Genomic DNA, 18,181 nt, shown 5'->3' on the forward strand with positions numbered 1-18,181 from the left:
AGTTTTTTGGTGGTGTTGTTGGATTTGAATGCTTTTACCTGAACACATATCTGTAGTCCCTTTTGTTATTTGTTTACTGTGTGCACTGTTAGAACAGGGATGCCCATACAACCGCTTGACAGATGGACCACATGGTGACATGGAATCATCTGGAAAAACCAGAATGTGCAGTGTCCCCTTCCATCCTCATTCTTTATTTACCTCATCACTTTGCCATAAATCTTAGATTGGTCTCAGACATGACAGGGGAGCTCCTCAGGTTACTGGTTTATACATGATAATAGCACAGTCTCTGTACTAGAAACTAACCTGAGGCAGCCAGAGTCGTGTGTGTGCGTGTGTGTGTGTGTATTTGTGTGGTGACTGGAGAAGAGAGAGAGAGGGGTTTTAAAGACGGGAAGAAATCTAAATCCTCGTATAAAAAGGCCATGCTCTCAGTCCAGGCCGAGAGAGAGAGGGAGGAGGAGGAGAGAGAGAGAGAGAAAAAAAAAAGTTGATTTCCTTTTTCAGCAGAGCCATACATCACTGGGCCTCCCAGCTGCACTGTCACAGGCTGACAGAATGACATGTGTCATTTATCAAAGGGGCCAGGCGGGGGCCTTGGGAAACGTGCACCACAAAGCCTGAGAGAGTTCATTCCTCCGCTCGGGCCCCACCCCCCTCAACCGCCCCCCCCCCTCCTCTCCTTTCCACTCTCCTCGCTTCGCCTGTTGCCAAAAAAAGGCTCTCTAATGTTTTCTGTCTTCCCAACACCAACGTACACACCACAAACACACACGGACACACACACACACGCGCGTGCACACACACACAGACAGACACAGCCCAAGCTCTTAGACTCACTTCTGTGTGGCTTTCTCCAATGCCTCAGGCTGTATTTTTTTTGGTTGTTGTCTTGTTTCGCTGTTGCACTTTATTTTATACGGTTCCCTTTTTATAGTCAGTCGCTATCAAAACAGTCGACTGTTCGTCGTTCAGTGAGGTTTACAAAAACGGCACGGTTATTGTTTCCCGCGTGACGGCCTTTCTGCGAGTTTCCCCCCCCCCCCCCCCCCCCCCCCTCTTGGCCTTTGCTTGGGTTTCTGTCGGTTACCTCGCGGTCGAGCGTGGGGGTGTTTGACAGGAGCTGATCCCTGTAGCCAAGGCACCTTAACCCCTGTGTGAGGTCCCTCCGGGGCGGAAGGAAAAACAACACCTTCTCCAGTTCCCCGGACTGCCGTGTAACACAGCAACAGTCTCCCTCAGAATCAATAAACCGTCTCACCAGGGTTGGGGTGTGGAACTGCCCACACCGAAACGTGTGAGGAGAAACATGAGTCGTCAGTCACTCTTGTGGAATACATCTGATACACTCATATTTCACACTGTAAGGGTCATAGTTCATGTCTACACACGTTCGTAAAGAATGAGCTCTCCCCTCTTCATGTTGAGGTAACTGTCTAAATACTATGTTAAAGTTTGGTTAGCTTGTGTTTGACTTTGTAATTACCTGTCCATTAGACCTTGTATTACAAACCAAACAAGTCTTGGCAATTCTTGACAGAGTCATGTTTGCCATTCAGCATGTTAGTGTGTGTTTTCTGTAGGTCTGCCTTTATTATGCCCCATCTTTCAGTCAGAATTTGAACATGCCGTTAAATGTCAAAGCACCATCGGGAGCCATAGAAACGATGTTTGGGGAAAAAAAAAACAACCCAAAAACGTATGTGTTTAAAAATGTAATAATGTTCAGCCAGGGCACAGGTAGAGGTTGCTAATGGAGAGAGTGATTAGGGAAAGGAGAAAAAAGGAGGGAGGGAAGAGGACAGGCAGATTGTTTGAGTCCTAGCAGTTTATTTTTCTTCATCTCTTCCCCCCCCTCCAACCCCGTCAAAAGATTCTGTTTATCATTAATGGGGATATTCACTCTTGTGTGGCAGTAAACCGACCTCTGAGAAGGGTCAAAGATAGTTCAGCAAAACCCCCCTCCTCTCTCTCTCTCTCTCTCTCTCTCTCTCTCGCTCTCTCTTTCTCCCTCTCCCTATCCTCTCCTCCAGTGTGGGTGGGGATGGCGTCTCCATTTTTCACATGGTAACAGCATCAGGCATAGCACCTGGCCCGAGCTTTTTTGATTTTCAGCAGGTGACTTTAAGAACATGAAGAATTAAAGACGAGGATGTGAAAAGGATGAAAAGGGTTTTTTTTTTTCTTTCTTTCTTTTTTTGAAAAGAGTGATCCGCACCTTGCCGCATGACTGAATCAATAGGCTCTTTACACTCTCTCTCTCTCTCTCTCTCTCTCTGTGTCTCCCTCTTTTTTTTTGTGGAGCCTTTTTCATTCGTTCTCATAAGCCTAATTTCTTTTTCAGGCAGATGTGAGCTGACACACATCGGTCAGCAGTCCACCCCCCCCCCCTTCACACACCCTCATGCCGCCCATTCGGAGGTCGGGAGAACAGTCCCGTTAGCAACCCCCCCGCTTCACTGACTCCCCCATCAACAGGACCTAAGATGGATGTGTCTTTAAAGCAGAGATTGATTGTGGATATCAGAGTTATAACATCATTTGTCATGGCCAATATTATTTAGACCAGAGGGATTGAACACAGAGGTGTAACTTCTAGCCCTCCTGGGGTGGAGACGATTTAAAAGAATCTGAATAGATTACAGGCGAGTGTGTCGGTGAAGACTGCGTTCGAGGAATGTTTTGCCACGCGTACATACGTGCGATCGAGCGAGAGTCGGTGACATACGGCAGGGTCAGAAGAGTAATTCGGGGTTTGCGAACGCTCGTACGGTTGCGCGGTCGCGTGATACGTCCATTTTAACGCGACGCATTTTCACGGCAGTTTAAGCATATCTCTCTCGTTTGCTGTTTTTTTTTTTTTCCTTTTTGACCCTCTGAGTTTGTACCCCATCAGTCTTTCAAAGGGTTCAGTGTGTGTACGTGTTTGCGCGCGTGTGTATGTGTGTGTGTCTGTCTGCATGTTAGCTTGTATGTGTGTGGCTTTGTGTGTCATTCTCTCTCCCCCTCAAATGTTTCCATTGATCCCTGGTGATGTGCTTCTCTTTGGGAGTCTTTTCCCGTCTGACACTTGATTTACGGATTCATTAGGATCCTTTGCACTCCCCTTTCCTTTTGTCCCCCACCCTCACAGAAAGGACGTTCTAGTCCAGGCCAGCGCCCATTCTCTCAGAATTCCACAATTCAAGGACACAGAGAAGGAAGGGGAAAACATGGAAGTAATGTTATCACTTTAGTTTTTTCTTTCTTTTTTTTTTTTTCCTTTGGATCTTTTGCAAGCTGTTTTACCTCCACGCACACTCAAAGTTCATTGGGAGGGCCCAAACCCCTCCCTCTCTCTCTCTCCCTCTCTCTCTCTCTCTCTCTCTCTCTCTCCTTCACTGTTAAAAGACTTCATTGTCGTCCTTTATGGTTCTCTCAGGGAAAAAAAGAGGGATGTGCACCAACTGACATTCAAATGCATGTGGCTTGTACTAAATGACCTGGAACAGCAATGGAGGGTTGTAAACTCCGGAACTTTGAAGACCTCTTTGTGTATGTGTGTGTGTGCGTGTGTTTGAGAGTGTGAGTGTGTGTGTGTGTGCGCGTCTGTCTGTCTGTTTCTGTGTGTGTGTGTTTGAAAGAGAGAGAGAGAGAGACAGAGAGAGAGAAAGCACATGCCTGCATGCATTACGCAAGGGAAGAATTTAATACTTGACACTTTTCCTCTGTGAGTTGTCTGGCCTGCCTGTCTCTCACTAGAGCTTAAATCAAATTTAGCCTACTTGTGTAAAAGTCATCACCATTATCTGAAAGCAAGTCATGCAGAAATATAAAAATAGGAAAATAATCGTCCATTGTGCCGGTCCTTTTGTCATCAGCGTACGATGGAAACGGTCCTAAATTTGAGATTAAAAGCTGCCAGTGACTGATGTTATTAGTTAGATATGACACACACATTACTATCTCCCTACACGGATTACTGCAAATTATACACAGGGACAGACTTGATTCCAACCCCCCCCCTCCCTCTTCCCACCCCCCCTTCACTTTTTCCAGAGTCAGTGTGGGCATGTGAGTCTCTCTAAGTTGACAACGTCTGTCTCTGCTTAGTTCTGGGAGACAGGGTGTGTGACAGCTGTTTTTTTTTTTTTTTGGGGTAGGGGTTTAAAGATGTGTGTGTATGTGTGTGTGTGTGTGTGTGTGAGAGAGAGAGAGAGAGAGAGGGAGAGTGCGTCTGTAATGCTTTACCTTCTGAATTGTGACAGTGTCTTTAGCAACAGATCTGTTCTTGTGAGTCGTATCTTTCCACTGGGAGAAGAGAAATATATATATAAATATATATAAATATATATATATATATATATATGGGTACAGTATGAATGTCGCTGTTTTACTGCCTGAGAGACAAAGAGTCCAGGGGCGGGGCTAAAGCAGGTGGGCCATTAGAGCTCAAGAAAGTGGTTGTTAAACGTACAGAAATTGCTCCCATTTCGTCTAATTAGCAGACTCGTCAAGGAATTATAGGTGAAACGTAGTTCCGTGGCTTTTACACGGATTGAACTCGGTTTGACTCGGAGATGTTTGTGTTTCCGTACAAGTACGCAAGTGTTTATCCTCGAGCTCCGTGTCCAGTTTGGCTAAAAGGAAAGGTAAACTCCCAGAAATGTGTCGGAATCCTGTAGCTTGCCCCTTTTTTTTTTTTCTTTCTCCCTTTTTTTTGATTTGTGGCCTACACAGAGCTCTTAATGTTGTGCTGTAAACTTGGAAGAGGGGATTTATAAGTGAAAGGCCTGTTTCTCTCTGTCTCAAAGACTCTCCTGAGGTCACATGACAAGTTTAGTTACAGCTTCAGTGCGGTTATTTACTGTCATCTGACTTTTTTTTCCTTTTTTTTCACTCATCTCTTCTCTCCCTCTCTCTCCATTCCTTTTCCTCCACCTCTTGCTGCCCTCCCCCCCACTTCTGACTTTTTACTTTTTTTTTCCTCCCTCTATCCCTCCCTACCTTTCTCTGCCCCCCCTCCCCCCACCCTGTGTTGTACTATTCATTTGGTCAGCCATCTTTTTCTTCATTTCACTTTTCCTCGATTCTAGTTTTTGGTTCACTCTGTCTCTCTCTCTCACTCAGGCTTTGAGTGCGTTTGTGTACGCTTGCACGTGCATGTGTAACGTAGGATAGTGGGGTGCTTCTGTGTGCGTGCGTGTGTGTGTGTGCGTGCGTGTGTGTGTGCGCGTGTGTGTGTGTGTGTGCGCGTGTGTGTGTGTGTGTGCGCGTGTGTGTGTGTGTTAAGAGTGAAGGACATGGCAGCTTTGTAGCGAACACCTGCTGCTGTCTCCACCTCCCTGTCACTCTTCTCATTACCTGTCAATCTATCACCTCCCATACTATGTCATGGGGAGAGGTGTTGTTGAATGAGGGTTGAACTGAAGAATGAATAAAAGAATAATAAAACTGACATTTTTTATTTCCTGATTTTTTTTTCCCCCTCGACTCATTTAGTCATCTATTAAATGACATAATCTTTCAAAAGGACTTCTTCCTGTTCAATGAAAACAAAAGTTTCCTTTTTTTTCCTTTTTCTTTTTTTAAAGTTTGTCTGTTGTGATTTTCAGGAATAGTTCAAAGCTTTAAGCTCTGTGTTTTAGGATTAGTAAGCACCCCCCCCCCCCCCCCCCCCCCCCCCCCAGCCTCGTTTGGTTGTTAGGTCAGTCTTTTCTCCATTCAGCCTTTTTTTTTTTTCTCTCCTGTCCTTGGTCCTGTCCGTTGAGCCTTTGATTGGTGTCTCTGTGTAAAGAGGTGAATCTCTAGACAAGCAGGCAGCTCTGCTGAGGGGCGGGGTCACGGGTGTCGAATTACAGCAACGGGGCTGTTGCTTCTGTGTCCTAGAGAGTGGGCTGTGGAAGGGTGGGGTAGGGTGAAAGGGGGTTGAGGGGTGGTTTGGGCTGGGGGGGGGGGGTATGTGGTTGCCAGAGAACAACAGGGGCGTGAAGATGCCAAATATTAAACCCCGACCATATCCGAACTCTTTTCATTCCGCTCTCTCTCTCTCTCTCTCTCTCTCTCTCTCGTTCTGTCTCTTTTTCCTCCTCTCCCTTTCTCTCTTGCGCCCCCCTCCACCTCCCCAAACACACACCCCCACCCCCATCCACCCTTCCCACTCCCCACTCCCCCCATCCTCTTAGCGTCTGAGTTCCTCTGATTTACGGTAATTATCCATCTTTGGGGTCATCTATCTGGCTGGCGGTTGCTAGGTGATGAAGGCAGCTGTGACAGGCTGTTGTCTGGGATACTCTGTGTTGTCTTGCTGGGGCTCTGTGCACTCAGGTGAGCTTTATGGAAGAGAAACTGAGAGGAATATTTTGAAAGAGCAGGTGAAACGCAGGAAAGATGGACGGAAACTCAGACGGAGGAAATGTGCGGGAAGTTTAAGGAAAGAGGGCATTTCGAGAACGGGCTGAAAAATGTTTGGCGTGAGATCAGAGCAGTGTTTTAACGGTTTTGATTAAATAGAGGAGAGGAAAGTAAGGTTGAAAGCACGAGGGCTTGAACAGGTGAACAAACAGACTGTACGGGGACTCAGACACTAAGACACTTAGGCCTAGTATTTTAACCCCTCAATTCAAATTTTTGGAGAAGTTAGATGAACAAACTGAGAGGACTGATAAACTATCAAAGTACGACACAAATACAACAATAGTATTCCTGAGTCCTTTCTCTTGTCCTTTACACCCTGGTGGTGTCCCTAACCCACTCCACTCCCACTGTCCCTCTAGTGTATCATTCAGAGTGACTGTATGCGTGTTTGAGAGAGAGAGAGAGATTGAGAGATAAAGCGAGAGAGAGCATTAGCAAGGTGCTGTACTCAGCTGTCTATCGGAACAGTGTGGTGCCTATTTTTACACTGCGGAAACTGTAAACACACACCCCCTCCCCCATAGCACCCCCCCCCCCCCCCCCCCCCTTCCCCTGTACAAAGCTAATTACAAGCAGTAAGTGTTTGTCATTGTGTTGAGGTGAACATTAAAAACACCTCTTCCAATTAATTCGTAATCTACAGTTTGTTAATCAGCTAACCTGTTGTGAGCAGGCCTTGTTTAATTAGCCAGCCTGCTCTAAAAGGGGTCGTGTTTTTGTTGACACAACGTCGAAGCATCACTCGACTCTTCCCGTTTACAGAGGACTCCCTATGAGTGTGTGTATGTGAGTGTGTGTGTGTGTGTGTGTGTGTGTGTGTGTGTGTGTGTGTAACATGGATCACCTGCGTTGAATGAGAGAAACAAGCAACACATCAGTTATAGCTTCAGCATTCAGCGGGATTTACACAGGAAAATCGTAGCAAAGGTAAAATGCACTTCTCGTTCAAGGCAAAATGCACTTTTCTCTCTCTCTCTCTCTCTCTCTATCTCTCTCTCTCTCTCTCTCTCTGATACATCAGATCTTTTATTTCTCTTGGTTAGGACTGCAGAAATGAACTGCCTGAGTCTCTCTCTGCTGAAGCGTGGTTTTTTTTTTTTTTCTCTCTCTCGCTCCTTTTTAAGTGCTCTCTTCAAAGGCATTTGTTTACTCTCCTGCCTCCCGACATTGTCTCTTGTAATTAAACGAGCATGTTGAAATTTATGGTTTAATTATCCTGAGCTAGTTATGCAGGGGAGACAGGGATGAGCTGATATGCTCCTATAAAAATAAATAAATTCCATATTGTTTTATTGAACCCACATGGCAGAATTGTCTGCAGACTAAGAGAGTTTCATATGCTGCCCAGGTGGTGTGTTGTTGTTGTTTTGTGTGTGTGTGTGTGTGTGTGTGTGTGTGTTCATGTGTTCATGTGTTCATGTGTTCATGCACGTGTGTGCATGCATGTGTGTATGTGTTCATATTGGCCTGTCGGCGTGTCTGTGTGTGTGTGTGTGTGTGTAGGTGCCTGTGCACATGCTTGCGTGTTCGTGTGTGTGTTTATTTGATTTGAACACAGCAGGAGCATGCTAGTCCAGGAGAAATTAAAAATGAAAAAAAAAAAAGAGAGAGAGAGAAATGAATTGCCATCGATCTGTGCATGTACACTGTATTGATTTAGCAGCATGTTAAAGCTTTGCTTTGAACCATCAAGCACAATGGCCTGGCTCTCCACCCCCACACCTTCTCATCTCCCCCTGGTTTCCTGCTTTTACAGAAAGGACACTATTAAACAAATGTGGGTCTGCTTGCCTGTCTGTCTGTATGTGTGTGTTGGATCCATAAGCTCACTGTTGCAGTTTTGTTGGTTGTTGACTGTTTTACCTCAGATGTTGTGTGCGCGCGTGTGCGTGTGTGTGTGCGTGCGTGTGTGTGTGTGTGTGTGCGCGCGTGTGTGCGCGCGTGTGTGTATGCGTGTGTATGCGTGTGTATGCGTCTGTTTTCTGCATGTGATAGGAAGCTGTGAGTTTGTGAGTAAAGTGTGAATGGGAGTGGGTCTGTGTGTGTGTGTGTGTGTGTGTGTGTGTGTATGTATGTTTTTTTGGGGGGGGGGGGGGGCAGAGAAGAGTTCAGTGGACAGGATGAGGCCAGTGTTGCTCTGAGCTGGTTTTTCAGTTGGGTATAAATAAACTTTACTCTATAAATAAATCAGGAGCCTCTCTCTCTCTCTTTCTCACACACACACAATATTCTCCCACATAACGCTCTGTCATATCTCTGTCTGGTATTCTTTAGATGTTGAAAGGTGCCCATTGATAAGCACTCAAGGTGGTTTGTTCCTTGTCTCATGTTCTATTTCTCCTCTTTAAATGTTTGCTCTGTGGAGGGTTTGTTTTCTTACTGTATTGCCTTGTTGACCATAAGGAGCAACTGAACTCACTGTGTGTGTTTGGAATAGTCCAGATCACATAGGTTAGCAAATAGACGAGTAGGCATTTCAATGCAGTGTTCAGTTCAAATTGTCAGCCGTAATGATGGTCATGCTTTAAAAGACAACCATGAAAGTGAAGTTAAATTTGCCACAGTGAGATTAATTATTGGTTGATTCAGAATGAATTCAAAGAAATGACTTGTTTGTTCCTCAAATTCACAAACTCTGTTCTGAATTGACAGACGTGTAAGGCAGTAGTCTCTTTCTCTCTCTCTCTCTCCCTCCCCCTCTCTCCCCATCTCTTTGGTACACTGTACTTAAGGAAAAATAGCATCTTCTTCTTTGTAACTTGTTTCTCTTCCCTTTTTGACACAGTGTGTGTGTATGTATGTATGTATGTATGTATGCACATGCGTGGCAGATGACACGTTTTTGGTCCATGTTGACATTTTTTCTTCAAGTTGATGCGGTAGTGCCAAGCACACACTGCTCCTCTGACAGTGTTCAGAGTGAACCTTAACATCTATCCCATTCATTGGACACAGTTCTGCTTGTCCTTTTTACTCAATACCCTGGTAACAGAAAACTTCAGTATGCCTGCACAACGGGGGGATAGCTTAGGGCGTAGATCTCTCCTTATTAGCACACATTAAAGCCCAAGTAAAACCAAAAATCTTTCCTTACTGCTAATACTAATAGTTTGATAAAAACAGCTTCATTTTATTCAATGACAAAAAAAAAAAGATAAAAGGTCTCTGAAATATTGACGACATGTCCTAAAGTCAACTGAAGCATACCAGAGATATTTTAAGGATGTTATATTGCAGAATGCAGATGTTTAAGATCGAACACGCGACACCCAACTGATAGAGCCCTGGGAGGGATCAGATGTCTGCTTGTTTGCCATCCAAATTAGTCATGCTTGTTTTAGATGTTGTATAAGAATGCAAAGTGTGCTGTGTATGCTTGGTGAGTTTTATTTACACCGTTTGGAATCTAGGCTTGGCCAGCAGGGATAGCGTGGTGTGCGCACACACACACACACACACACACACACACACACACACTTGGGCCGGAAGTGCACGGGACAGAGAGATGTATCTGCATGACGGACTGTAAAGCTGCTGCAGTTATTTAAGGTTCTGAAGACACAATACCATATGCTTCATTATTCCACTAAGGGTTCCTAGTGGGAGTGGGGGGGGCGGGCAGATGAGAGACAGAGTGAGATGGGGAGAGAATGTGAGAGAGTCAGAGATTCAAGCGTCGTTTGACTGCTGATTGAAGGTTTACATGTCTATATGCAGTGTTTTGAAAATTAGTTCTTCTTTGAAATAGAACAAATGATCACATGCAGTCATCAAATCTGGTATGTTCCCAGTGTCATTCTGATAAAGATATTCTAAGATTTTTTTTTTTTTTTTTTGTGGCCAGATATAACGTAACAGCTTCCAGTACCCTGAACATCAAAGGCAGTCATGCACAGGCTTCAAAGGCAGCTTACAAATAAAAAGAAACTTTTATTAAATGTGCTTGCTCGTGTTTGTGTTTGTGTGTATCAGTTTGTGTGTGTGTGTGTGTGAGTGTATGTGTGTGTGTGTGTGTGTGCGCGCGTGTGTGTGTGTGTGTGTGTAAAATAATTTATTTAGTCATAATTTTGGTAATTTGTGGAGATTGATGGCTGGAGCAGAAGGCCGGCAGTGCTTGACCGCTGCTGTGTGCCTGAGTGTTGCCCATGCATTGAGTCTGTCTGGGCAGGGCACCCGACATGCGGATCAGCCTCACTTTAGCTGCTTCAGAAGAACACATCCCAGCATTCCCCCTGACACGCCGGCAGCTACATTACCATAATTGGCTTTTCTACATGACGGGACAGAGGAAATAATAATGTCATTTTATTTACAGCCCTTGTGTCCCGATACTAGAGCACCCCCCACCCCACCCCACCCCCACCCATCTCTACCACCCCACCGCACCCCTCCCTTTTCTTTCCCTCACTCTCTCCGTCGCTCCTCTATTGTCGTTCCCTTTCGGTTCTGCCACACCGCACGGGTCAAGCAATGACTTTTTGATCAGCTCCTGTCCAAACCCATCAGAGCCAAGGGCCCTGGAATGGAGAGCAAGGTGACAAACAGAATCTGGAGATGGAATAAGACTGCCAGTTTCCCATTAGAATGCCTGCTAAACGGCCCCTCGCCTCCTTGCCTTCTCAGCCCCTCCCTCCCAGCTCCCCCAACGGCTCCACGACATGAGTGAAAGGGACCAGGATTGGACATTAGTGCTGCAAATGACTGCCATGATTGCCCCCTCTTCCCCAAATCACATCAAATAAATAAAGAAATGTGTGTAAATAAATAGAAGGGTGTGGGGGTGTGTGTGTGTGTGTGGGGGGGGGGGGGGGTATTCAGTGGGAATTTCTAGTCTTCTCTGCTTTGGTTCTCTATGGTCTCGTTGGCTGTCAGGAATCTTAACCATTTCGATGTGGTTTGACAGGAGCCAAATAGCAAAGTACGGTGATCCTGGTGGGTTTTTTTTTTTATCTTTGCAATTTTTCCCCCCATAACAAGCAGGGCAGAAGGTACCTAAAACAAACCCAAATATTAAATCCAAATGAATGCACAAGGAACTTCATTTTTTTTAACAGCCGTGTGTAGAGCCACGGTGCATAAATCCGCTAATTATGATTTCAGGTCATCTCAGTTTTTGGGCGGGAAAAAAAAAAAGAAAAAGAGCTTTAATGAGAGAGGTGTTCGAGAGGGATTGAGGCGGAGTTTGTAAGCTAAGTGTCCCATCAAGAGTCGTCTCAGACAGCCAAACTGCCCGCTTAGTCTCATTAAAAATAAAATACAGTCCATTCCTGAATCTGTCTGCTTGCCTGCAGCTTGACTGTTAGACCCCCCCCCCCCCCCCCCCCCCCCCCAAAAAAAAGCCACATGGTTTTTGAATATAAAAGAAAACCAGCCAAACAACATGATTCATCATAAGAAAAAAAAAACCCAGATGATTCTTCTGTAAGGGAATATGATAATAGAGGAAAAAAAAAATAAGATGGAAAAAGCACAGAGGGGTCTGAAAGTAGGGCTGCTGATAAGAGCTGCCTGTGAATGTGTGTGCAGTGTCTCAGACTGACCTGGAGAGGTGGCTGGTCGGTTTAATCCCACGGTTTTGTGACAGTGAGTCCTGGCGGTGTGCGGTGCTGTTGGTGTCGGCTGTCGTGTTGAGCGCAGGGTGTCAGGGAAAAGAAGTGACAGGCACTGTTTCGGGGCTGCAGATGGCCATGCTCACAGCTATCACCCTCTCTGCACACCAAAATGTGACGGACAACCTGCGCGTCTTCTCTCTCTTCGAGCCCCTTAGAATGCCCCTCTACATGGTCTGTCCCATACACTAAGCTCAGTTTGGTCATTTGCTATAGCTTTGTTATCGGTGTATTTCACTTTATTCGTGGGTTTTAATTTTTAGTCTGTCAGCTCTCAGATTGTTTGCCTTGCTATCTCCATGAAAGCATGGTTTCAGATTGAAATTTATTGACACAAATCCTCATGTTACCAACAAGTCTCCTTGCACCAATCATTATCATCCTCCACACTTTTCTAATGGTTGTCCCCAGGGTAAGGGAAAATCCTAAGCATAGTAAAGTCTGGAACCCCCCATTCCCCTGGTCAAACTATCCACTGCAGTTGGCATCGCAATGTAGGAAAAAAAAAAGTGGGAAAAAAAAACCCAACTAAAAATGTGCCATTTTTACTGTTCAGGCATTTATGATGAATAAATGAACGAACAGTCTTACTGTTCCAGTCTCTTCTTTTTTTTATCACTGTTATTCAAAACAACTGTTTTACAAGCGCGTGTGATATTGTGAATACATTGAGGCATCAAGGTGAAAAATAAGAAAGAAAATGGTGAAAGAATAGCATCACACATTCATGGTGGATCCTCCATCGCCTGTAACACGAGTGTGTAGGCATACATATGTATACACAAGCTCTCATCCTGATGCAGCTGCTTGCCTCTCTCTCCTCTCAAGCAGCAGTAAATGGTGCCAGCGCACATATATCAGGTATTATGTCCACTTAGATTATGATATGACAGCTTAGCGTGCTGTTTGAAGCTGACAGCACATCTGTTTCATCACGATAGACTGATACTGGCATCTAGGACACACATCTCACCATGGAGGAAGGAGATAAAGCAAGAACTAAGAGGGCTGTCTTTCCTGTCTCTCTCTCTCTCTCTCTCTCTCTCTTTCTCTCTCCCCTTCTCCTCTGTACATTGCCTCGGTCTCTCTCAAGGCACATTTTTGTTTGTTGGTTTTTTTTATCCATTAATTAATATTCTATAAGTACCTGAGGCACTGACCATGGAACATACATACATGGGGGATTATTGTGATAAACACAAAGCAGAAATCCTCACATATGGAGTCATCTCATCTGACTGTAAAATACTTAATGAAGATCTGCTGTTACACAGGTTAATTGCTTTTTTGGAGAATGCATTAATAACATCATGTATGTTCAGACCACAGAGTTATTTGGACCTGTGAACAGCCGTAGGAAAAAAACAAAACACAAACATTGTCATTCATAATTAAATTAATTTGTAATCCAGAGTTTACATAGAAACCCTGTTTACGCCTCTCACACTTAGCTAAAAAAGCGTGAAATATCACTCTCCACAGTTAGTACATGATGATGCAAATTGTTTAGATGATGCTGACTGTCTGTCTCTTATCTCTGTGTTTCAGCCTATGTGCCAGAGGAGGAGCTTAAGGCAGCCACCTTTGATGAGGAACACCTTCAGGATGACGGGCTCTCTTTAGATGGTCAGGATACAGAATACCTGTGCAATGAGGAGGAAGACACGGTCAGAAGAACTCCAAGCAACCAAGACTCTCCCCTCAGCAACGGCACCAACCCAGATGCCGGCTATGGCTCGCCACGTAGCGACACCAGTGACCGCCTGCCTGATTTCAGGAGCACCTCCTCCAGGGAGGCCCAGGAAAAGGAAGAGACTTCTTGCTATACGGACAACAGCAACACCCTGCGGGACAGCCTAGCACAGATGAAAGCCGTCTATGCAAATCTCATCTCCGATGCTTCCTGGTCTAGCATTGCCATGGATATTATGAAAGCTAAGCCAGTGTCCTCCAGCAGTTCCATCACAAACTCTGCTATCACTACCACAACCACCAGCACCAGTGAGAACACCAATGGGAGTAGTCACTACAATGGTAGGAGCAGCACTGCCAGTAGTCTGAATGGTAGTGGAGGCAGCAGTTCAAATGGCAACACTACAACTACAATTAGCAACAGTGGTGGGAACAACAGCAGTAGTGGTTCCAGCAATGGGGCAGGGATAGCCTATGACTGGCACCAAGCAGCCTTGGCCAAAACACTCCAACAAACCCCATACCACCTATTGCCAGAACCCAGCCTTTTCAGCACTGTCCAACTCTACAGGCAAAACAATAAGCTCTATGGCTCTGTTTTTACAGGTGCCAGCAAGTTCCGTTGTAAGGACTGTAGCGCAGCTTATGACACGCTGGTGGGACTCACTGTACACATGAACGAAACAGGCCACTATCGTGATGACAACAAAGACAAAGAGGAGGACCAAGGTAAGCGCTGGTCGAAACCTCGCAAACGCTCCCTCATGGAGATGGAGGGTAAGGAGGACGCGCAGAAAGTGCTGAAATGCATGTACTGTGGCCACTCATTTGAATCTCTTCAGGACCTCAGTGTCCACATGATCAAGACCAAGCATTACCAGAAAGTGCCTCTCAAAGAACCGGTGCCAGCCCTGGCCACCAAGCTCGTGCCCTCAGCCAAAAAACGAGTACTTCAGGACCCCTTGATTTCTCCTTGTTCACCAGAGTCTATCAAAGTCAGTGGAAGCAATGCTTCCTCTGGAGAAGCTGGAAAAGACCCCAAGGCAACTGCAAACCCCTATGTTACACCTAACAACCGCTACGGATATCAAAATGGTGCAAGCTACACTTGGCAATTTGAGGCTCGTAAGGCTCAGATCCTGAAATGCATGGAGTGTGGGAGCTCCCATGATACACTGCAGCAGCTAACTGCCCATATGATGGTCACAGGCCACTTCCTCAAGGTTACAAATTCAGCCTCAAAGAAAGGCAAGCATCTAGTCTTTGATCCAGTGGTTGAAGAGAAAATCCAGTCCATTCCCCTACCGCCCACTACCACCAGGCTTCCTGTTCCCAGCATCAAATCTCAGCCCGTGTCACCGGCACTCTCCACTAGTTCAGAGGATAAAAGAGAGACGGAAGAAAAGAAAATGGATATGCATGAACTGGAGGAGAAAAAAATCAAAGAAGAGAAGGAGGAGCCAGGAGAGAAGACAGAGTTGGATGCCACATCATATAAGTACCTCAGAGAAGAGGATCTGGAGGAGACGCCGAAAGAGGGCTTGGATATCTTGAAATCACTGGAGAATACTGTATCCAGCGCTATAAGCAAAGCTCAGACTGGTACACCCACATGGGGTGGCTATCCTAGCATCCATGCAGCTTACCAGCTCCAAGGCTCTGTGAAGTCCTCTCTGCTGCCTGCCTCAGTTCAGAGTGTCCCAGTGCAGCCTGCATTCAACAGTGGGATTCGAGCTCTTGTGTCTGATCCAGGGTCAGTGATCCACTCTCCACAAAGCCCCTCATCACCTCCTAGTCTAAGGAGCAATGTCTCTGCTATGGAGGAACTGGTGGAGAAAGTCACTGGAAAAGCTACTGTAAAAAGGGAGAAAGAAGAACGTCTAGTCAGTACAGAGCGTTCGAGGCCTGCATCTTCTGCCAAATCACCCTCACCAGTTTTGAAGGAGCGAAAAGACACTGTCTCTCCAATCATGACAACAGGGAGCAGCAGCCCAAGAAAGACAGAAGTAGACTCTGCATGTAAAAAGGAGCCTAAAGAAAGCCCAGTGGAAAATCTCAACCATACAAAAAATGGCCCAGAGGTATGCAAATCACCATTGCCTAATGGCAACAGTTTGGGGATCATCACCGATCATTCACCGGAGCGGCCTTTCATCAACCCCCTTACTGCACTTCAATCAATCATGAACTCCCACCTCAGCAAGGTTTCTAAGCCAGTTAATTCTCCCTCTGACCCACTGTCCATGCTATACAAGTTCAGCAACAGCATGATCGACAAGCCAGCCTACAACTCTGCCCAGGCAAAGCAAACTGAGCCTATTAACAGATACTACTATGAAAATAATGACCAGCCAATTGATCTTAGGAAAACCAAAAGCAACAGCAGCAGTAACAGTGAAAGCGGTGGTAACGGCACTTCTCACACAGTTGTCAACAGCAACATTAACGGAAATAGGCCTCTTCACCCTGGTCTGTCACTTTCAGACTCTGTAACATCTCCTTTGAGAGAGAATGCGCTGATGGACATCTCAGACATGGTGAAGAACCTTACAGGACGACTCACCCCCAAATCATCCACTCCCTCATCCATTTCCGAGAAATCGGATGCAGATGGCAGCACGTTTGAAGACGCCTTGGAGGACCTGTCACCTGTACAGAAGAGGAAAGGCCGGCAGTCCAACTGGAACCCTCAGCATCTCCTTATCCTTCAGGCTCAGTTTGCCTCTAGCCTTCGGGAGACTCCAGAGGGTCGTTATGCCATGACAGACCTGGGCCCTCAAGAGAGGGTTCACATCTGCAAGTTCACAGGCCTCTCCATGACCACCATATCTCACTGGCTGGCCAATGTAAAGTACCAGCTGAGGAGAACCGGTGGGACAAAGTTCCTGAAGAACATGGACTCTTCTCAGCCTGTGTTCCTCTGTGGGGACTGTGCCTCACAGTTCAGGACTCCTTCCTCTTACATCAGCCACCTTGAATCACATCTGGGCTTCAGTCTGAAGGACCTGTCCAAGCTGTCTGTGGAGCACCTACGGGAGCAGCAGGCTGCATCCAAAGTGATCACAGACAAAATGGCATATGGCAGTCCCCTGGCATCTATGACATCACTCGATGATGACACTGGGTCTGGCTCGGTATACCAGTGCAGGCTTTGCAATCGGACATTCGTCAGCAAGCATGCAGTCAAGCTGCACCTGAGTAAGACACACGGGAAATCACCAGAAGATCACCTGGTGTTTGTCACAGCGCTGGAGAAGCTTGAGAAACAAGAGAAACCATAGACAAAGGGGCTGCGTGCACTGAAGAGGACAGCCAGCTTTATCTGACCAGTTTTGTTGCACTAAAATTATATTGATCAGTTTCTGCACTGGGCCCGAACTGAGCCATCAAAAATCAGTCTTACTTTTTTTTTTTTGTGAAACTGCCTGACTGGACCATGTCTCTTTTGTTTGTGTTTATTTGTTTTTGTTTTTCTTTTTTTGCCAAGCTTTTTAACTCCTTACTTTTTAATGTATTTATATGCTGTTTGTCCAATCTGTGCATGTCTCTTAGTGATCTTAAACAAGTTTTCATTCTTTAATGCTCTTAAAAATGACTACTGTTTAGTGAATTGTGGGTGAAAAAAATTGGAAAGAAGTAAATAATAACAACATGAAGAAAATGAACATGAATTGTTCTAAAAGAATGGGGGCCATTCTGAAGACTGAAGTAGCACCTTAAATACAACATTATTTTGTAAAGAGAACTTTAAAAAATTAATTGGTGACTCTTTAAGGTAAACCATATTCATTTTATCAATCACCTGCTCATTTGAATTTTCTGACAGTCCACAAGATAAAACGATGATTTTAACTCACGATCTGATTTTGATTTGTGTATTTCATGCAGGAGGAGGGGATAAAGATTAGAGAATAATGGAGCATAGTATGCAAGAAGATGATGGATGTTCCTTTTCAATGTAAAATTCACTTTATAGTAATTTGTTATAAATTTCTCTTTCTATATTGTGCCGCTTTGATTTCAACCCATAGGGGAAATGTTAGTCTGTTACAGTGGTTGATAACAAATGTAACACTCATGACATATCTTGCCATTTGCAACTATTGAACATTCTTTGTACCTTAAGACGTGTACATTATTTTCTATTCTCATTTTATATACGAAAACATGAAAAAAAAAATTCTGTATATAGATATATGCTGTAGAGCCACACAGTTTTTCTTTCTTTCTTTCTTTCTTTCTTTCTTTCTTTCTTTCTTCCTTTCTTTCTTTTTAAGCTTCTTCTGACTTGGTTTACAAATTTAAAAAAAGAAGAAAAAAAAAACACAAATTATACTTGCATCCAGTTTGATGCATGATATGGTGTGAAAAGAAATGAGCGATGCACAATGGCTATACATTTCAATGTTTTATCAATATTGTAAAGAAAAAAATCCTTTCTAGCGCCAATTAATTTGTTTGTTTTTTATTTTCCCAATTGT

At 44.9% G+C, this 18,181-nt stretch overlaps 1 protein-coding gene across 1 annotated transcript; it reads left to right on the forward strand.

The window, feature by feature from the left end:
- Positions 1–13,858: 13,858 nt before the first annotated feature.
- Positions 13,859–16,994, forward strand: LOC115818914 (teashirt homolog 1-like). Its single transcript, XM_030782415.1, has 2 exons — positions 13,859–13,919; positions 14,082–16,994. The coding sequence occupies exons 1-2, from the start codon at positions 13,874–13,876 to the stop codon at positions 16,979–16,981; spliced, it is 2,946 nt and encodes a 981-aa protein (XP_030638275.1). The 5' UTR covers positions 13,859–13,873; the 3' UTR covers positions 16,982–16,994.
- The last annotated feature ends 1,187 nt before the right edge of the window (positions 16,995–18,181 follow it).

Source organism: Chanos chanos, chromosome 8, assembly GCF_902362185.1.
Source record: "Chanos chanos chromosome 8, fChaCha1.1, whole genome shotgun sequence".
Lineage (NCBI taxonomy): Eukaryota > Metazoa > Chordata > Actinopteri > Gonorynchiformes > Chanidae > Chanos > Chanos chanos.

Bases quoted from the DNA above. Each gene is read 5' to 3' on its own strand.
- LOC115818914 (XM_030782415.1), top strand. From the start codon at position 13,874: ATGAAAGCCGTCTATGCAAATCTCATCTCCGATGCTTCCTGGTCTA. The intron at 13,920-14,081 runs GCATTGCCATGG...ATGGTAGTGGAG, and splicing joins CTCCGATGCTTCCTGGTCTA to GCAGCAGTTCAAATGGCAAC.